The sequence below is a fragment of the Manihot esculenta genome, chromosome 14, assembly GCF_001659605.2.
Source record: "Manihot esculenta cultivar AM560-2 chromosome 14, M.esculenta_v8, whole genome shotgun sequence".
Lineage (NCBI taxonomy): Eukaryota > Viridiplantae > Streptophyta > Magnoliopsida > Malpighiales > Euphorbiaceae > Manihot > Manihot esculenta.
Genome location: NC_035174.2, coordinates 5,982,150 through 6,002,921, shown reverse-complemented (window position 1 = coordinate 6,002,921; position 20,772 = coordinate 5,982,150). Strand labels below are relative to the sequence as shown.

Here is a 20,772-nt window from a genome sequence, read left to right as displayed (position 1 = left end):
ATGGGCTGATTTTGGTACGGTGTTTGTTTGAAACCGTCAATTCTAGTTCATTGGAAGGTTAAACCTGAACTGGCCCGTATAAACCCCAAAGTTCCAATTCAAATTCTGGTTTGGTCTCTTTCTAGATCGGTTTTATCCAATCCAATGGCCTAGATTTTTTAATGAAACCTTTTTCTAGGCATTTAACCAAACCAGCTGATTCCGTTCCGGTTTCCAGTTCAATTCAATCACTGTTCGAGCCAACTTCTGAGTTTTGACCAGTTCCTGGTTGGAACCGGCCCAGACCAGGTGTACTGGCAGGCATCATTTCCAGAACATGGAAGCAATAAATCCAATTAGTTGTGTCTAAGATTTCTGAACTTGAAGGACAAACAAAAGGTGCATTTGATACAATGCACTGTTTGAGAAACTCAAATAAGAAAAACAAACAAAACTTCAGTGTCCTTGTCTAATTTATCTGTGAAGGAGTATGCATATGAAGAAACTTGCGGCATATGTTGTATCATCTAGCTTGTGGGCAAAACATTTGTAGACATATAAGGTGACATGCATCCTTGGACCTGAAAAGAGTTCCATTCTTTACATCAGAATGTGTCAGACTACCAATCCTTGAAGCAAAACAAAATATCACCATACAAACTGCTCGTCCTATTGAATGAGGTCTGAATTGATATGGTTGAGATGGCAGTATACCATAATTCTATGCAAGCCATTTTAGAATAAAAATATCATGGTCAAAAAAAAAATCAAGGCCAAGGGTAAAGCAAGTCACAGCCAATACAAAGCAGCTTCGTAGCAAAGGCAAGGCATGCCAATTTAACACAAAGCAGCAACGAAAAATGAAGAAGACTTATTTTTTCTTCTATCCCTTGCTTATGGTACCTCTCATGAAATTGCATACATATAAAAACCATTCAGCACAAGATTATGATAAATGGGGATTGACAATGTGGACAAGTCAAAGAGTAAAATCAGCATGGTTTCAAGAAGATACCGTAAAAGGATTAGTTACCTGCAACAGGCAAGTAGGGATTTGGATAAACCCCTGCAAAAGTAGATCAACCTTTTCCAGAATGTTTGGTGGAACAGGTGTGACCATGTAGAGCAAACCTTTGGAAGTGTCAATTCCTCTTACAATTCCTAGTTCATTGGAGGCAGCAAGCAAGATGAGAACATGATAAGAATTTCAACTATGAGACTATGAGTAACTCACAACCCATCAGCCTCCATAGAGAAATCACAGATGAATATATTAGCATCATGAAAAAAACTTACCAATATGTGCATACTTGAGCATATCGTGAACAATATAAAAAGATTTAATGCAGCAATTTTCGTCATTAAAAAAGCTATAAAAATTGAAAAAGTGAGTATTTTCAAAACAGCAATACAAGCTCCAGTGTGTGCAGCCTAGTCTATTTTCACCAGATATCTCCATTCATAATCAGACTATGAATGAAGAAGATATTCACTTTTTGCATGAGGTTTACTGTTGTTGGGCAACCCTATCATTAACCCTACAGCCCATAACATGGAGTTGGGACCAATAATCTGTAATTTCCTCTGATTAATGTTCAGAAGTGATTCTCAATGTTCATGGTATCAAATATGGGTGGACAATGCATAGAGTAAAAGAATATGCTCAGATCAGATATGGGTTATATATGTCAATAAATAATGTTTATTCTAACCGTTAAGCACCAAATAATTTTCTAGAAATATCAATAAGAAGCAACTCTGATTGTTCAAAGCCTAGAAACTACTAGGTTTCATTAGCCGGGAAATGAAAAATGTAAAGTATACTCCACAAGAATGTTGTAAGAAAGCTTGGCAAAGGAAAAGAACCCCACCTAGACCAACACACAAAGGTAAATCTTCTAACTGTTCAGAACTAACTGCCAAGCCAACAATGCTCGCATTCAAACTGTAGAAGACTTCAGTGCAAGGGACCTGACATAAACATTTAAACTGTTAGAAAAGAAGTCCAGATCACTGAATACTGATAGAAAGAGTGAAAGTAAATTACTAACATTGCAGAAAAAAATTCAAATGCAACCTATAGGTATTGACATCTGCCTTCTAGTATTCTCATGATACAAGGTTGGAAAAGATATGATAAATCGCTAGCAAATGTATCGGCAAAACAATACAGCATTTATAATGCCCTGGACCAACCTGGCAATGGAGATGTCTGATCTTGATGCTTGATATTGGAACTTGATAGGGTACATGAGAGGCTAGAGCATTTGCAAGTTCCTTGATTGTTGTGATATTCAAGCTACTTAAAAAGCACTGCCTGAAATAAGCCATTATGCGCAAATCTCTCAGAAGGTGTGCATCTTTTTGCACTGGCATCCTGACATACAATTTTAACAAAATGGTAAATAAAGAAAACATTTTAAAGTAACATAATTAATGAATGGCAACATTAGCAGCAGTATTAAACTGATTTTATTAATATAAGATTCATATATGATTTTTCTATTTTTATTCAAACATTACAGATCAAAGAAACAACCCAAGTTAATTAGGCAGCCTGCTTCAAGTAGCCAAACATTCAGTAAATTTCATTGTAACTTGCCAGCAAAAAACTTTGAGACTTTCTCAAAATCTATTCCTGGATATCATATGGAAACTCCATCATCCAAATAACGCTGAAGGCCAATAAGATTAAGCAGCACTTGCTAAAGAAAATTCTAATGCAAGCAAAAGCAATCATGTACCTATACAAGCTAGAGAGAGAGTTCATCCAAATCAAACAGTTTCTGCTTGAACTTACGATCTGTTAAAGGAGTCTTGACAAGCAGAATTGATCTCAATCAGATTAACATCCCCATGGAAATCATTACCTAGCCAGAATGCTCCAGCTGGTAGATTCTTTCTCTCGGAATATATGTTTATTTTAACTACATGTGTAGGAGCAATACATCTCACAATATCCACCAATATATCATAGCCAACACCTGGAATAAGGAAATGCCAAAATCATACTGACCTTATAATGAATTAAACAGCATTCATGTCCACATATCATAGCCACACAAGCAGCAGGAAACAGATATTAAGAGAGAAAAACGAAATAATTATGTACAAAAGCATACCTTTTACCCAGCCTGGTGTATTAACCACAATAGGCAACTCAGTCTTTGTAGGGCTTTCACTATTGTTAATCATGCAGTACTCCTTCTGATAGTAATAATACAGAGTCGATATGTACTTCAGGTATGCTGCTGGATATCTTTTTGAAGAAATATCACCAAAGAAAAAGCATCTAGAGGAAGAAACAAAGGACCAAACAGTGACAATATGCAATATGTTTCATCAACAAACCAGGTTCAGCCGTTCAGGTATAAAAACACCCCTATTCAAGTTTCACTAGGGGGAGATTCTATAGTTGATTGCATGGACCATTTAACACAAAAAATATGCTACTCCCAACTTTTAGAAACTTTTAGAAGTTAGAGAAATTCCAATTCAGAAAGATTTCTAACAACAATGATTGATCAATGAGATTGAGAAGTACTATAGATTCTAAAAGCAACATTCCAGTTCTTCATACACCACAAACAAATAAAAAAAAAAGACGTACACACGCGGAGAGAGACAAATTGCAGGATGAGTTAACAGCTCATACCTTTCAGGTGTCTTCAGGCATGGAGTTGTCAAATCTGATTTTAGAAACAGAAATCAATGGGAAATCCTCAAGTAGCGATAATAGTTTAAACACAAAAAACTCATCTTGGCACAGAGACTTTGTAAAATATTCAATTAATTGCAAGAAGTAAAGATCCATAAAGAAAATACCAGGCTTTATTTTGTCAACCACAGTGAAGGATACAAATCCAGGAGTGGTAAACTCAGGCTGCCCAACATCAGTATCCAAATAGCCTACCTTTCTGTATCTGCAAATTATGCAATTACAAGAACTTCAAAATCATTCACAGATGGAGAAAAAAGTCCTGTCATTATAATGTATTAATTAAAAGCAAAAAAACATAGAGTAGCGAGCGCATACTTTGAGAATTATGCAAACAGAAATATAGTAACCACATTACTTCGGTCCTAGACGCACCATATTCAATTCAATACCAGAAAGAAGAGTACTTAGCGTTATAAAATAACTCATTATATTTACACCCATGATATATCTTCAAGAGTATTTAAAAACTTCTTCCTTGCACAGCGGACACTCCAAACAGTAAAAGCAACCAGATACAAAGCGCTGTTGTATAAATATCAACCCAACAAAGCAAACAGCAAATTAAATAACCCAAAGTCAATTATACGAGCTTCCAACAGAAAACCCAATTCTACAGACACAACAATTTATTTACACATATCTAACAAATTGCCCAGAAAATAAAAACGCAAGGGGGGAAGGATAAAAAGGGGTTAACCTCCGGAGAAGAATGTTGAGGAGGTAACGAGAGAAAGTAGTTTTGCCACAGTTCTTGGCGCCACAGATTAAGACAATAGGAGCGGTTGAAGTGGGGGAATTGTATGCTATGGCGTCTGCAGCCTCTGACCATTCATCTGGTATGTATATGGTCGGTGATGGGTCTTCCGTCTCTGATACGGAAGCCATAGAAGTATCTTTTCTCTTTTGCTGTACACTTGGGATGCCTGTAGTTTTTAATATGCGTTAATGTAGACTCGGACGATATGCGTATTTTAGCGTCGGCAGTGGCGTGCCTGAAGAAGGCGAATATACCAAACTGCGACGACGGAGCTAAGGGCTAACACCAACACCACCAATGACCTGCCCTGCTGCTACCCAGAGCTGCGGATATTCGGCGTCGATGGCGGACCGGGGTCGGATTATGTAATTGGAATTCGGAGCTATTCGGCTTGTTGGCCCACGTTCGGTTTTCACTCTGGCTTTGGATTTTTCTTTTATTGAAATTTGGCCCACGTTTAAATTTGTAATTTCATATTTTTAAAAAATCTTTCGTAAATTTACAATTTAATTCTTTAATATTTTCATTATTAATAAGTTAGTTCCTTTATTTTTAAAAATCTTAGTTCCTTTATTTTTAAAAATCTATTAAAACGTCCTTATCTTTTTTTTTATCAACGAAATAATTTTTTTATTTTCTTTTCTGTTAAAATTAAATAAAGAAAAAGGAGAGAAAAAAAATTTTAAATCTAATTTTAATTTCAAATAAAACTTTTTATTTAATTCTTGGATATTACTATTATTAATTATTAACAAGTCAGTTTTTACGTTTTCAAAAATTTATTAAAATATTTTTATCTTTTTTATATCTATTAAAACGTCATTATTGTTTCTTTCCGTCAATGAAATAGTTCCTATCTTTTCTCATATCTATTAAAACGTTCTTATCGTTTCTTTCCGTCAACGAAATAGTCTCTCGTTATCATTTCTTTTCGTCAATGAAATCGTCACTCTCTATATTTTCAGAAATCTATTAAAACGTTTTTATCTTTCTTATATCTATTAAAACGTCCTTATCGTTTTTTTTTTCAACGAAATAATCTCTATCTTCAGAAATCTATTAAAATCTCTTCAACGAAATAGTCCCTATCTTCAGAAATCTATTAAAATCTCCTCCTCCTCTAAAAAGAAGAAGAAAATGATAATGAAAAAAAAGAAAAAGAAGAAGGAGAAGAAGGAGGAGAAGAAGAAGAAGGAGAAGAGAAGGAGGAGAAGAGAAGGTGGAGAAGAAAAAGAACAAAATAAGAAGGAGAAGGAGGAGAAGAAGAAGAAGAAAAAAAAGCAGAAGAATGAGGAAGAATTAATGAAGAAGAAAAAGGAGGAGGAAGAAGAGGAAAAAAATGGAGGTAATTTGATTTTTTATTATTTTTTAACGGTAAAATAGACGGAATGAGTGTTTTGTTGACGGAGAGAAAAAATAAAAATGTTTTAATAGATTTTTAATTATTTTTTAATGGTAAAAATAGACGGATGAACCATTTCGTTGACCGAGAGAAAAGATAAGGACATTTTAATAAATTTTTAAAAATATAGAGACTGACTTATTAATAATGGCAATACTTAGGAATTAAATTGTAAATTTTCTGTAATTTTTCCTATGTTTAAATATGACTTGACCCGAAAACTCAACCCGGAGACCCAACATCTCGACCCGGAAAATGAAGAAGAAAAAAAGAAAAAGACCTGATGGCATGCAACAAAGGAATCTGAGTGGGGAAATTCTCCGTTGAACCCTACGAATGAAGGTGACACCGGTGATTTTCCTCCTGCACTTGAAATTTCTTTGGGTGAGAACGTCTGGAAGATTCATGAGAATCACAACTGGAGCAATGCTAGAAGAGATCCAAACCCAACATCAACAGCATATCAGCCTTGCTTCCTTTATCTTTCTAGTGAAGTTATAAAGGTATGTCTTGCCTCCTTGATATGAACAACTTTTGTATTTCTAACTGAGGTGTTGCTTTTCTTGGGGCTACAGATATTTGGTTCTGACCCTTCCTGTGCATGCTACTTGAAAATTATTGAAGCCCTTCTCAAAGGTACACAATGTCTTCTCACCAATATCAGGGTCTCATTTCTACAAGCAATGCATTATGTTTTATTGTTGGATTTCTGTCACTTGTCATGACATTCAATTGCAGTTTGTCATATGCAGGACTTCACTGCCATTAGAATTTAGAAACATCAGCAACCCAGTTTTTATATTCCTTGACAGACACCGTAGATATTAGTATTTCATCTGCTCAAAACTTTTGTTCCTTGGGTTTGAGATTGGGAACCGAAAATGAGATTACAAATTTATTTGAGAATAGCCAAAATTTATGTCCATTAGGAGATCTTTGGTAACTCGTAAATGCATCTAAGCATATCGTAGAATATTTATTTTGAGAAACATATGGATGATACCAAACAAATGGCTCTTATGTAGTAAAAGCAAAGTATGGATATGCAAGTAGCATTTGAAACATCCACGCTTATTCACATATATGCTTTATTTAGTTCATGGAAGGGTACAGGATAAGAACGTGATATAGCTATTCCATGACCATGTAATAGTTTTGTTCTGACTTTGTTGTTCAATTCCACAGAGTGGCTTCCAATTCCATATTGACCTACTTGTCTGACATCTTTGATATTGCAAAGTCTAATGTGGGGAAACAGTACTTATCCACCAGAGATGGTGTTATTATTCCCGAGGTGTCAGCATTACCAGAATTTTGGTTGCATCATTAGTTGGACTGCTTCCTAGCTCTCGATTAGATACGATAGCTCTTGCACTCAACTTGTTGTATGCTGAATTACAGTAATCTGAAGTTAGGAAATTCAAGGAAGCTCCATATTCCTTCTTTTCCCAGTACATTTATGCTTTACTAGCCCTAACTCGTGCATATGGAGTGTGTGCAGTGGAGTGGGCAAAATAGAGTGTTTGGCTAATTCCATTGACAGCTGTGACGGACTTGGAGCGCGCTAGATTTTTTCAAGCATTGTCAGATGCGACATCTGGGATTGATGTCAATGCACTGATGGTTCCTGTTGAAGAGCTTTCTGATGTTTGTAGGCGAAATCGAACAGTCCAAGAGATACAGGGGGCTTTGAGAACACATGCTTTGAATTTGGCTACTGTAACATATCAGAGAAAAATACAAATGTGCTTTCTTGCTCAGGGTTCATCTGTTAGTCATGAGTCACATGTTTACTCGAGAGGTATATTTAGCTGTTGCATTTATTTTTCTTTGTGTATTATTTGTGCCTTTCTCCAATTTTTTTCAGGAGAATCGTTTCTATTGGTTGGGAGAGAGGTGATTGTAGTATCTTTATTGATGGGATGTGGGATGGGGAGTGGTTTGAAGGGCACTGGCTTCAATTTTTGGGGTAAAAATTTCAGTAGATGTAATTTTGGCGTGCAATAGTGAAAAAAGAAAAGGAGAATTACAAACATTATACACATTGCTTTCTTTTATTATTTTTTCTGAGAAGAGCTTCTCGACATTTTCATATCTTGTTAGTTTTTGCAGGATAAGGTTTTGGCAAGTCATCACGAGGGCTGCAAATAGGTTGAGCTGTTCCTTACATTTTGGTTCAGCTGTTCATTTGTTGGTTCAAGCTTATTCTTCAAAACCATCTATCTAGTATCGGCATGAGTAAGTAGAAGTTGCAGTTTTTTTTTCGTTATTTTCTTTTTTACAGAAAGATAGATCCCAGTACATCAGATACAAGTCAATACATTTTGTTGTGGTTTTTAATTGAAAGCATCTTAGAATATCCAATCTAGAGCACTGGAATACCTTATAGCTGCGTGTCTAAAAATTATTGAGAGAGAGGGGGAGCTGAGATTCTTTGTAAAACTTCTTCATGAAGGTGAAGTGATAGTGGGGTGTATGATTAAGAGAAGCTTTCACAAAGTACAAAGAAGAAAGCAGTGCAGAAGAATCTTGTTCCTCACTTGACTTGCGGACAAGCACCACATCGATACCCTTAAGAAAAGCTTCAATTTAGAAATCTCAAGGTATATTTAGTTTCAGCAGCATATGTGAAAGCATCAGTTAATCCTATTTTAAATACATTTAGACTCCCATGAGAAGATAGGATGACATGGGTCCCTTCTCTTTTAATTGAGTTCGAGTCTAGGTAGCATTTTGTCCCCTTAATGGGTTTGTCCAGCGGGAATCCGGATTAGTCGAGACAATATGCTTCAGATACCGGATGGTTTATTCAAAAAAAAAATTGCATTTTTAATGGGTTGCATGAAAGCACTATTATACCTTTTTGGAGCTGTGGGGAAATTGCATTAACCCATGTTGTAAATAAAACTTTGCTGGGAGATTATGATTGATTTGATAATCAGCCATGTGACTCTTATCAGTAGGATATTTCACTAGATGCACACTTATCATACATAGGTTAGTGGGGAATATTTTTTTGATTCTTGAGAGTCTCTCTAATTAATTTATTATCCTTTAAGAAAGGAGATTGCCTAAAGGATTGAGAAAGGAATCTCCACAAACCAAAGAAAGTGGATATTTATATGGGAGAGCTTACTTGAGATTTTGCACAAACTGAAAACAACCTAAATAGAAGTTGCATTATCTGCCCCCTTTGTGGGTTAATTCTACTGTCTAATCTATGAGAAGTTGAAACTTGAAATTTCTTAGAGCAGCCATGAGCCGGAAGGTCAGGAGCAACGATTCCCTATGTGAGAAGTCGATGAAGATGGTGGTAAGCATCATTAAACTGTCTTCTTTTTCTATTGCTAAGATGAGTCTTGGTGCAACTGAGCCTGCAGTTGTTACCAAAAAACTGGCACCTGTGACAGGCTCTGTCATGGATGCTAATGGACCATTACTGCCTCAAATTCCTCGAAGTCACAAGTCACAACAGGTAAGAAGCAGATCAAAGCCATTTTCATTTGTAATGCAGCCTGATGAAGGGAATAGTTCTGCATATACTATTCATGAAGAGAACAGTGTTATAGATGGAATGGCTTCTGACTATATCAGGAAGTTCCATGAGAAGAACAGCTATGATGCACATTTTCATGAGATTTCAAATCTTTCTGCATACAGGCCTACTCCTCCATCACGAGCAGTGAAGTAGCCCTCTTGAACTGTACCTATATTTCAATATTTATCTTTTATCTGCTTTAATTAAACGTCTAAATAAGAGTATCTATTTTGCTTGCTTGGACTAGTTGATTACTTTTATTCCATGAGATTCCAGAAATACCAAAATAGTTGGAGTTTGTGATAGAAATGCAAAGAAATTTTTTTTTTTTAAAGTATGCGTATATCATGTCACTGTAAATTAAATTAATAAAATGATTTTAATAATATAAATACAGATAAATTAACTGATTTAGTTGTTAATTATCTTTTTAGTATTACTTATTTATAAATGAATATAAATAACGTATAGTTTATTATACAAATGCATGATAAATTGAGTTTGCCTAAGATTTTTTCAAAGGTAAATATTAGTACTCTACAAATAAACTAAAAAACTAAGAGTAACAACTCATTTATCGTATTAAACTCAAATAATCATTTAAATTGAAAAATGAAAATTGCTTTAAAAAAAATTGAAAAATGAAAATAGCCTAAGTTCGATTTAAAAATTAATTAAATCTATTTTATTTTATAATAAATTTTCACTTGTATGAGTTATTAATCATCAATAATACAATATAAAGCGAGTTGTAAAAATACAAATAAAAAAATTAAATTTATAACTAAAAGTATAGTGATTTTTGCAATTCATGAAATTAATAACACTATAAAAAAGATTAAATGAAAATCTTGTCTTGGGTACCAATGGAATAATTGTATATACTTTTTGCTTGAAATGATGGAATGGAAAGGGAAAGCTAATGAACAATAAAGAAAAGAAAAGAAAATGCTTTGATAAAGGAGGTTCTCTTCTCTTCTCTTCTAATTTTAATAACTTGTCACCTCTTCTTTTGAATCTTTGAAAGTGGTGGCCAATGAGAAATTATTAGGTATAACAGTGACTTTATATAAATATATTAAATGAAAAAACAAGTTAATAAGAAATAAACCACCTATTTAATTGTAATTATTATTCCTTAATAACAAAATCTCATAATTATATTCCTTATTAATTTGTCAATTTATTTAAATTATTCTACATGGACTAATTGATATAACATATAATATTTTGAGATAAACACTTGCAATTGGTGGATTCGGTTTTGAATCCAACCAAAAAAAAAAATTAAAAATTAAATTTTAAAAATATTAAAAATTAAACTAAAACGATTATTAAAATATAATTAAATCAAACCAAACCGATAAAAATCAATTGATTCGATTATATCAAAATTGAAATTTATAAATTTAATACGTTTGGCTTTAGCCTACTGATTGGATTGGATAAGGGAGAAAGAAAGAGGTTGGATTTAAACCATGGGTTGAGTTGGGTAAGAATTAGTACAATATATAGTAAAATCGATTAATTTAATTAATTGGTTATTTAGAATATTTAAATTGAACCGAATTAAAAATTAAATAATATAAAAAAATATTAATGAAATTAAATTAAATATTTTAACTAACTGAACTGTTAAATAAAAACGATCGATTTAGTTTGATTTCTCAATTTGAACGGATGTTTGAGTTTAGCTGAATTTCGTTTTTAGTCGATTTAAATTATTTTAAATTATAAAATATTTTATATTTCAAGGTTTTTATGTAAATTTGAGTTAATTATTTTACAGTATAAATTGTTTATTGAATCACTACATAAAATATAGTACATATTAATAGGATTTGAGTAATTTAATGTTAATATTATTTTATTAATTTAATTTTCTAATCATTTTAGTTAAAATCGAATTAGTTGAAATGACTTATACGAACCATTCTGATTTAAATTATATAAATAATTAAAATTATTATCAATTAAATCTGAATCAATTTATATTGATATAAATTAAAATAAAATATAAATTGTTTTAAATTTGATGAATTTGTTAAGAAAATGGTAGCATAAATCACATTCACACTTTTCATTGTAAATAAGTTAAATTAAATTCTTATATTTTTAATTAAAAATTAAATAAATTTAATTCATATACTGTTATATTAAATTATAATTTATTTAGCTTTTAATAAAAATATAAGAGTTTATTAACGAGTGTTAGAAATACGTAATTTATCATTTTTTTTTTTAAGTTTGAGAGATTAACGAGTAAATACTTATCGAGAATTAAATAATATTTTATTTTATTTTAAGAAAAAAAGTATAAAGATTTAATGACAAAAAAAATTAAATGGACTTATTTAAATTTTTCAGTAAAAATACAATAATTTAATTGAAGTTATTTCCCTTTCAATTTGTCACTCATGAATTGTGGTTGAGGAAAAAAATTTTCTGAGTAGTATTAGCCGAGCTTTTAATTTAGTTAAAGTATTAAAGATGCCTCCAAAAACAAATATAGGATGGTGAAGTCGAGCGGTAATTATAGAAAAAAATTAGGAATATAATGAATTATATCCTCTTCTAGTTAACCTCTAAACTGATCTCTCTTTATAATTGAACTAGTAACTTAGATTTTGTTTTATGTCATGAAATTATATGAAATAAAATGCAAACCAAAGAATTAGTTTGTATAGATTTTTTTTAAATACTATAATTTAGTTTTTATAGTTTAATAAAAATCAACATATTAATTTCTATATTTGTGAAAAAAATCAATTATTTAGTGCTTGTAGTTTTTAAAAACTAAAAAATTAATCCTGCCATTAAAAAATATAATTAAATCATATTTACTATATTATTTTTCAAGAACTAATTTATTATATTTGTACATATTAAATTATAAAGACTAAATTATAATGGAATAAAAAAAATCTAATGGTTAATTGTTTAAATTATAAAGCTTATTAGTTAGTTCATTAGTGTGTAAGCTTTATTAAACCAGATTAAGTTATAATGTATTTGTAATTTTTTTCATAGAAAATAATTATTTTTAGATTTTAGTTTATTCAAATTTTGAAACCGTCAGCTCATGCTCATCGCTTATGACCATCAATGGCTTGAAACAACCTCATCAGTGATGTGATTGTGACTATTTTCTCTTAAAACTCTTTTTCAATCCACTCCCAATAAAAAATCATGTGGACTGGGGGGAGGAAGATAAAAGGAAGCCCTGCCAAGAAAAGCTTTCCCAACACAAACCACCATTATAATTCCCACTTGCCAGGCAAACAAACTTACAAAATCAATATCCTAAAGTAACATAACAGCAACCCTATTTTGACTAATTTAACACCTACCCAAAGCTACTACGATGTTAATCTACCACTCCAATGACTAGTCTCCAATGACTAGTCTCTTTGATATAAAATCACCATCACATGATTACGTGTGGTCCATACCAATGCCATTAAAATACCTATTCTCATCTATTTCAATTAATCCCTGTGGATTTTTGTCTATTCATAAAATGAAAATGTTTGTCTGCCACAAAACACCGAACAGATTTTTTCTCCCTAGAAATGTGACGAAAACAATTCCAAGTAAAAAAAAAAAAGCCAGCAGTAATGAACAGAGTACTTGGGCTTATTTCTTTCAGTCGTATCAAATTACAAACAAACGAACAAAACCTAACTTAATAGCATAAACCAACAAGAAATGACATGACAATATCGTCTCTGGTCTGTACATGAAAGAAAGGATTAATTTTCCACTCATCTAATTTACTTTTATCTGCTCTAATTCATACCATCTAATTATGCACCCGCCTCCGCCTTTCCGACCATATTACGTCAAGCAACGCTGATGATGCTATCTCCATTGTTGAAGCTCGACATCACCTGCAACGCTGAATGCTTTGGTGACGATTCCTTCTGACCAGAGGGCAAAGACAGCTTGAGTGACAATGGAGGCAGGTCCAAAGATGACTCCAAATTTAAGTTAAAATCAGATGTTCCAGAAGCATGAGGGGTTAGGAGGACGGGTATTGGTCGGATAATATCTACCGAGGGGTTAGTGGCCGGATTGCCATGTCCCCACGACAAGTTTTCCACCGGAGACTCAATTGGGACAGGCAATACAACAGGATTGACGGCCATAGGGAACGCCGGCATCATATGGAAATTGCTAATATTGTTGATTTCAGGTAGCGGGGGCGGCAATGGATGCAATTCAGGTGCCTTGTTCTTGTTGTCTTGGCAATGAGCTTGATCTTCCTCCATTGGAAATGCCGAGAACTGATTAAGAACAGAAGGTCAACGCTAAATGCTCAACTTCTTATTAGAGAAATAATGAGAAACCAACAAAATACTAGATGTTAAATCCAGTACTCATTGTTTAAAAATCAGAAAAGAAGACAATAACATAATATAAATAAATTTGCTACACCCTTAACATGCTCAACTCAAAACATTTCACTTCCAATAAATCATCACTTGCGTGTGATTTTGGCTTTTCTATTTATCTCAACGATCAAGAATAGGATCCTATGAAATTAACAATTTTATGACATAAATAATATTCAAAATCCACGTTAAACTTCTAAATTTACATTTGTCTATAACGCAGGAAGACTAAAACCTTCAATCAGCCGATCCATATTCAACCATCAACCTTGATTTCACTCGACCTCCCCATTTAAGAAACCAACACAAAGTATAACAAGAAGCCTTATCTTTTATAATTTTCTTTCTCCGCAGCCAATACAGAGATATGATTTTTTTTTTTCGATAGAGATATATGATTTTAAGAAAACATGAAAATATGACAGATATAAGATAGATACCGTATCAGTAGTGATATCAAAGAGGCTAGATCGGCGTCGGCGACGATTGAGATTGCTTCGGCGAAGAAAATACTTCTGAGCGTGGCTTGCGACCTGCGTTGGAGTTCGAGTCTTAACAAAATTGCGAGAGATTCCCCTCCAATCTCCTTTCCCTACTTTCTGCAATCCTAAAAGGAACAACTTGTGCTCCTCCTCTGTCCATGGAACCCCTGCTCACCATCCATATCATTAGGCACAAAATTTTCACTCATATACACATCTAATAAAAAAAACTTCTATACAGAAAGATTCATAATCAAACAAAAAACAAAGCAACGAGTCGGTGCATGGAAATCAACGATCTGTAGATTTGAATAATCATAAAGCAAAACAAAAGCACATATTAAATAAATCCATGAGTCTAGAAAGCAAATCAAAGTTTTTAAAGTTTTTTCTCATTCATTTTCGAACGCAAGACTAGAGATCAGAATCGCACCTCGCTTGCGCTCGCCACGACTACTAGATGAGTGAGGCACGGCGTCGTCTGCAGACGCATAACCAGCGGCTGCTGCAGCTGCAGCAGCAGCAGCCACATCCTCCTTGCTGCTGCTGCTGTTATTGTTATTATTATTGCTTCCATCTTTATTACTGTTGGATTTGTTCAGCTCTTGAGGCTGCTCATACTGCGACAAGTTGTTCAAACTGACGCTTTTCCTCATGGAATCAACCACCACTCTGACGCCAAACAGCATGATCTCTCCGGCTCCTCCACCAGCAGCGCCGCCGCCAGTGGTGCACGTGCCTGCCATATCTCAAAAATTAACGAAGACTCGTGATTCCTTCGATGGATGATCGTCGGTTTTTGAGATGGATGAACGCGGAGGAATCTGCAAGTGGCCGTACAATTGTAAAGAATGATGAGGAAAAATAATAAAGGAAATAAAATTAAAAGGAAAAATTGATGGAGTTGGAAAGCGATGCTGCGTGTGGGAGTAGCATATAAAGAGGAAAAAGATAGGCTAGGATGCACGATGTGGCTGGAGGATGTGGTTCTCTGATGATACGTGGCATCTTCCTGTTCGTTTATCTCCTTAGTTGTCATAATCTCTCCTTTCTCAACGGTGCAGTTTTGTTCCGCTACTTCTCACTTTTTACGCAGATGATGATCATGATATCTTGATTATCAAAATGATAAGTCTGCTTACAAATAATATGGTTAATATAAATATACGAAAACAAAATTTGATTGGCTAAAAGTAATTATCATTTATTATAATTTTAAAGTATAAGTTATACTCTATAAATATCTAAATAAAATTAAATAAATTAAATATTTTATGATTTTAATTTTTAATAAACTTAACTTTTTAAAAATTTATTTTAATATTTAAATCTTTGTTCGGTTGAATATAACTAGCTAATTTACGTAATTATAATTTTAGAAAAATGTAAACCATAAACAATAATTAATGTGATATTTGAATTTAAATATCAAAATTTTAAATACAGTGGATTACTGGATTTGTTATAAAAATTAAATTAATAAATTAAAGATTAAGCAAAAGGTGTGTTACACTTTCTTTATCAAGTTGAGGAGCAAATAGTAAATAAATAAAAGAAGATAAAAGTGGGAATTAAAATAAAAGGGTGGCCAAGTAAGTTCACGTGGTAATCACGGTAGAGAATAAAAAGGACAAAAGCACATGAGTGAAGGTGGTGGGAGGAATATCAAGAAAACAATATCTTATCCAATCCCTTTCGGTTTTGTGTAAGTGAGAGATGAATGAATTTAGTCAACCGCAGCAGCAGCACCACCTATCTTCTTTCTCGTAACCTGTTACCTTAGCTTTTAAATGTTTCCTCCATCCACCTGTCTCTCTCCCTCTCTATATATTCCACATCACATCCACTCTTCCCATTTCATGCCGAGCAGGCAAGCAATCTTCCGCCAGCCTAGCCCATGATTTGATTTCCCTCTTAAACTCTATATTCTAACCCTAGTTTTTTATTTGAATTGATTCTGGAAAATAGTAACAAAATATATCCTTATATTTGTAAGACTATCTATTTTTATTTTACTTTATTTTATTTAAGAGAGACTATGTTTTATATATTTATTTATTAATCTTGTAATAAAAAAATTTGACTACCGAAAAATACATTTTAATATTTTAATTAATTATCTCCATTTTAAATCTCAATAATTTAATTAATTATTTCTATTCTCAGAAAATGAAAATTAAAGAAATAAAAATAAAATAATAAAATTTTGAATTACATTTAAAAAAATTCAGTATATTAAATTTTATTATGACTATGAGAGATGATTCTATCTAAATTAAATCAGTTTAAATATTCTTTTAGTATAAATTAAATAGTACAAGTATTTTGGTCTACCCAATCATCTATATTCCTTGATGTTAAATACAAGGATACTTCTAATTTAAGCTCCCTCCTCCATACTTGCATTTACAAATAGAAAGGTGTCATCTGCGAAAAGCTGGTGTGTCAGTCGTGGACAATTACGATTAACCCTGTATTCTCCAATATCATGTCTATCTTTAGCTTTGCTTGAGAAGTCTAAATCACAAATCAAAGATCAAAAAAGAAAAGATCGGGGAAAATGGGATGATCTAATCTAGTGCCCTCGATGGAAAAGGGAAGTCAGATTGGAGTTCCATTGCTTACCAGTCTACCAGAGAGTATTCCACTATTGTTTATTACACATTGCCTTATCCAGTAGACCCATTTCCCGCAGAATCCCAACTTTCTCATGAATGGAAATTTTCAGCTGACACTGTCGTAGGCAGCGTGGATGTAGAGCTTTAAAGCCATAAATCCTTCTTTGCGTTTCTTTCTTTGTTTCGATGCTCGGGACCATGAAAAATGAGCCACAATAATGTCGTTTTGGATGCTTCTATTGGGCACAAACTATGAGGTGCGGATCATGATATGATGTGATGGACATTGAGAAAAGAAGATGATGAGGATATTTTTGTTTACTATTAACATGTTTCTTTTTTATTTTTAATATGCACACCATCAATGGTGGGTTGTGTCTGAAACTGCAAGGATAAGCAAAGATAAGGTTGTGGGGTTCCACCATTTGGCTTGGCATATGTATCATCAGTATCACTTCGATGTTTCCATCGCTCCCTCTCCGTTTTGACTTCAACAAATTAACAAGCACATGATAGACAAAATAAAACGTCCAGATGCCGTTCACATCTCACATTTAGCATTAAATTGAAAAAAAATTACATATCAATGGTGATGTGAGGGCAATGTCTATTGCATTTTCAAAGAAAGGTTTCAGGTTTAATAATCAGAGAGGACATATTGTTGAAAGGAACAGTCATGAATTCCAAAAAAGTAATCCTTTATGAATTATAAAATATATATGATCTAATCTAATATCAAAAAGAAAAAAAGTTGAATCTTTATCCCCAAAGGGTTTTCTTAGTGTCAAAGGAAGCAAGCATTAGCTCATCTTGTATGCAAATAACATAAATTCAGTGGAAAAATGACTGTTATATAAAAAGTTGAAACAGCATAAAAAGGATTTTGATTCTCAGACTAAAAAGGCCAATTAGAAGAACAATAGTAAAGTCAAATTAAATAAAATGTACATTTAAATTTAACAAAAGGTGGCATAATTACTCTAAAAAAAAAAAGTAAGAAACAAAGATGGTGATAGCTTTGACATGACAGGAAAATATATAAAAAGAATAGCAATGATTCCTCAACCAACATTTCACCGTGCAGGATTGCTATGGAGACCTTTCCTTTGCTTTTCTTCTTTCTCATCATGTTTGTGAAATAATAAGGATGAAAATTGAAAGGCTGTAAAGTGGGCAAAGCAGCCTATGGTTATTAGATAAATATATACATTTTTTCAAAGATTCTTCAGTATGGGAACCCTTTTTTTTTTAAATTTTTTCACAACAGCTTTTTCTATAATTGCATTACTGTTTGATTAATGTTAGTGCTCCATGATTTGTCTATATATTTATTGTTATTTTTTCTTGTAGCAGGATTACTAATCTCCCTTTAGATTGAACAAGGTTTGGATCTTTGTCAAAAAGCTTTGGATCATTGAGAAATTGAGAATTCTCACTGTAAATAGACAACGGACAGACAAGTTCTTATTCTTCCACTTTGGAGAGATTCTTGGGGTACCACTCTGCAGCTGTACCTGACTATGCATACAAATAGTCATTTGACTGGACATCAATATCTTGAAACATTATAGCTGCACAGTTGTTGTTGGATCAGAACTAGGCTTGCAAGAATCCAATTGACGAGTATATCTCTTAGATAAACAGAAAATCAAACTCTTTCTCATGCAATGGGAACTCTCATGTCAACAAAATTGCTTCAGATTCATTGTAAAGTCCGCCTCATGCAAACATATAAATTTAACTAATTATATGACTCAACAGTTGGCTTACTTCCTTTTTCACTCATCACATTAAACATAACAAGAGCCTCCTCGTATAAAGCAACCTGTCCATGAGCTTCAATAACACAGTATATATATGCATTTGAACTTGGCACTGTCTCCTTCATCCATATGGGGCAAAATGTTCTTAGTTCTTAGCATCTTTTAATTTAACCCTCATCTTCATGCAGGCATCTCCATTAGCCATCTCTTGCATTTGCCTTGTAATACCCGGCTAGAGTCCGGTATCGAAATTCTACTTTTCGGTGGAATCTCGGATGTCGAAATCCTCTAGAAGGGTAAGTTTTATTTTTTGTAAAGGATTTTAGTATATTTTAATGTTTTAAGTCCAAAAGGAAATGAGTGTTTGAAAGAAAAGAGCCAAGGAAGAAATGCAAGGTTCGGCCGCTGAAGGTGAAGTTCGGCCGCCGAACATGCATGAGTTTTGGTTTCACGTTAGACCGCCGAAGGTGGTCTGGCCAGCCACCTATAAAAGGCCCTAGGTCGGTGAATGGATAAGATTTTCTTTCCATTCACAGACAGAGGTGAGACCATGATCTTCCTTGGGTGATTTTCATGTTTTCTTCAAATCTTGCAAAGTTTTGATGAGGTTTATGTTGTTTTGAAGCTTTTGAGCAAATTAACCAAAAGTTTTGAAGTTGGAGACTTTGAGGGAGAGTTTCTCCATATCTCCACGTTGGGATCGTTTATCTTCTTGTTTGTAAGAGGTAAGTGAAGATCCTGAACTTCTTTTCATGTTTTATGAAGGTTTTATGAAGTTTATGGGTAGAGATACATGTTTAGGGTAAGTTGAGATTTTGGTTGATTTGTGGTCAAAGCATGCTTATGTGTTTAGTTGTGTTGTTTGTTGGGGTTTTAAGTTAGTTTTGGACCCCTTTGTGCCTATACTTGAGTATATGCAGGTTGTGGAATTGTGGTTTGCTTGTTTGAGTGGAGTTTGGGTACGTTTACATGAAGCAGAACAAGTTTCTGCCTTACTGGAGAATTCAGTTTCGGCCGCCGAAAGAAGGTTCGGCCGCCGAACATGCTAAGGAGGTGGTTTCAGCTGCCTAAGCTTGCCCAAGCTTGCCCTCGAAAGTTTGGACTTTCGGCTCTAGAGGAGGGTTTCGGCCGCCGAAGGTGCCGCCGAAGGTTAGGGACTTTCGTCTCTGGAGAGGACTTTCGGCAGCCGAAGTGCCGCCGAAAGTGCTAGAGCTTCGGCTCTGGAAGGGACTTTCGGCTAGGGGTGAGCAGAATCCGGTTCGAACCGAAAAAACCGACCGAACCGAACCGATTTGAAAATTTGGTTCGGTTTTTTATACATTTCGGTTCGGTTCGGTTTTAAATTTCAGAAATTTTGGTTATTTCGGTTCGGTTCGGTTTTGATCAGAAAAAAACCGAAAAAACCGAACCGAACCGATTAGGAATAATAATATGTTTTTTCAATAATATAGAGAAATTAAATTATATTAAAATTAAAATATTTTAATTAAATTTTAAAATACTAAAAATAAAGTGTAAAAAATTAAAAAAATATTAAAAATCGAAACCGATCAAACCGAACCGAATCGAACCGAATCAGACCGGTTCGGTTCGATTCGGTTTCTGACCAAAATCGGTTCGGTTCGGTTTTCATAAAATCTAAAATTTCGGTTTTCGGTTTATTCGGTTCGGTTCGGTTTTGAACCGAACCGACCGAATGCTCACCCCTACTTTCGGCCGCCGAACCTGCTGCCGAAAGTGCCCTGTCCAACCTTCTTTTGCATGTTTTTCTTGATTCTTTTAGGATGTTTTAGGGGGGTTTTGGGGAGTATTCTAGAGTTGTTCTTGAGCTAGTTTGGTCCCTCATTTGCGTCCACCTGTGTAGGAACGGACCAGAGGAACTGAAGAGAGCAGCAGTGAGCACTGCTTCAGAGTATTCAGAGTCAGCTCAAAGTCAGCCAAAGGTGAGTGGAACTAAACGTCATGTTTTAAATTGAGAAATTAAATGCTTTGAGCATGTTCCATGCATCATGATATGTAATAGGTTGAGTGCACTAGAATACACTAATGTGACGCATTGCATTATCTATGCTTGTACGGATCGGACATAGTTTTGGATTCACTAGCCTTTCGAGTAAA

At 33.9% G+C, this 20,772-nt stretch overlaps 2 protein-coding genes across 2 annotated transcripts; both read right to left on the bottom strand.

Annotated features, from left to right (window-relative positions):
- Window positions 1–326: 326 nt before the first annotated feature.
- Window positions 327–4,885, bottom strand: LOC110600134 (polynucleotide 5'-hydroxyl-kinase NOL9). Its single transcript, XM_021736887.2, has 9 exons — window positions 4,398–4,885; window positions 3,805–3,902; window positions 3,635–3,668; window positions 3,102–3,271; window positions 2,780–2,963; window positions 2,176–2,356; window positions 1,851–1,950; window positions 1,013–1,140; window positions 327–560 (listed from the first exon to the last, which is right to left on the bottom strand). The coding sequence occupies exons 1-9, from the start codon at window positions 4,583–4,585 to the stop codon at window positions 507–509; spliced, it is 1,137 nt and encodes a 378-aa protein (XP_021592579.1). The 5' UTR covers window positions 4,586–4,885; the 3' UTR covers window positions 327–506.
- An 8,127-nt stretch (window positions 4,886–13,012) lies between these two features.
- On the bottom strand, window positions 13,013–15,188 carry LOC110600211 (transcription factor MYB1R1). The gene is made up of 3 exons (XM_021737005.2): window positions 14,707–15,188; window positions 14,232–14,440; window positions 13,013–13,683 (listed from the first exon to the last, which is right to left on the bottom strand). The coding sequence occupies exons 1-3, from the start codon at window positions 15,017–15,019 to the stop codon at window positions 13,240–13,242; spliced, it is 966 nt and encodes a 321-aa protein (XP_021592697.1). The 5' UTR covers window positions 15,020–15,188; the 3' UTR covers window positions 13,013–13,239.
- Window positions 15,189–20,772: the final 5,584 nt, after the last annotated feature.

Bases quoted from the DNA above. Each gene is read 5' to 3' on its own strand.
- LOC110600211 (XM_021737005.2), bottom strand. From the start codon at position 15,019: ATGGCAGGCACGTGCACCACTGGCGGCGGCGCTGCTGGTGGAGGAGCC. The intron at 14,441-14,706 runs GTGCGATTCTGA...GATGGTGAGCAG, and splicing joins TCGTGGCGAGCGCAAGCGAG to GGGTTCCATGGACAGAGGAG. The intron at 13,684-14,231 runs GTATCTATCTTA...GTTCTTAATCAG, and splicing joins TTGATATCACTACTGATACG to TTCTCGGCATTTCCAATGGA.
- LOC110600134 (XM_021736887.2), bottom strand. From the start codon at position 4,585: ATGGCTTCCGTATCAGAGACGGAAGACCCATCACCGACCATATACATA. The intron at 1,951-2,175 runs GTTGGTCCAGGG...TGTTTATGTCAG, and splicing joins TCAGACATCTCCATTGCCAG to GTCCCTTGCACTGAAGTCTT. The intron at 561-1,012 runs GTAACTAATCCT...AACTCTTTTCAG, and splicing joins TCCCTACTTGCCTGTTGCAG to GTCCAAGGATGCATGTCACC.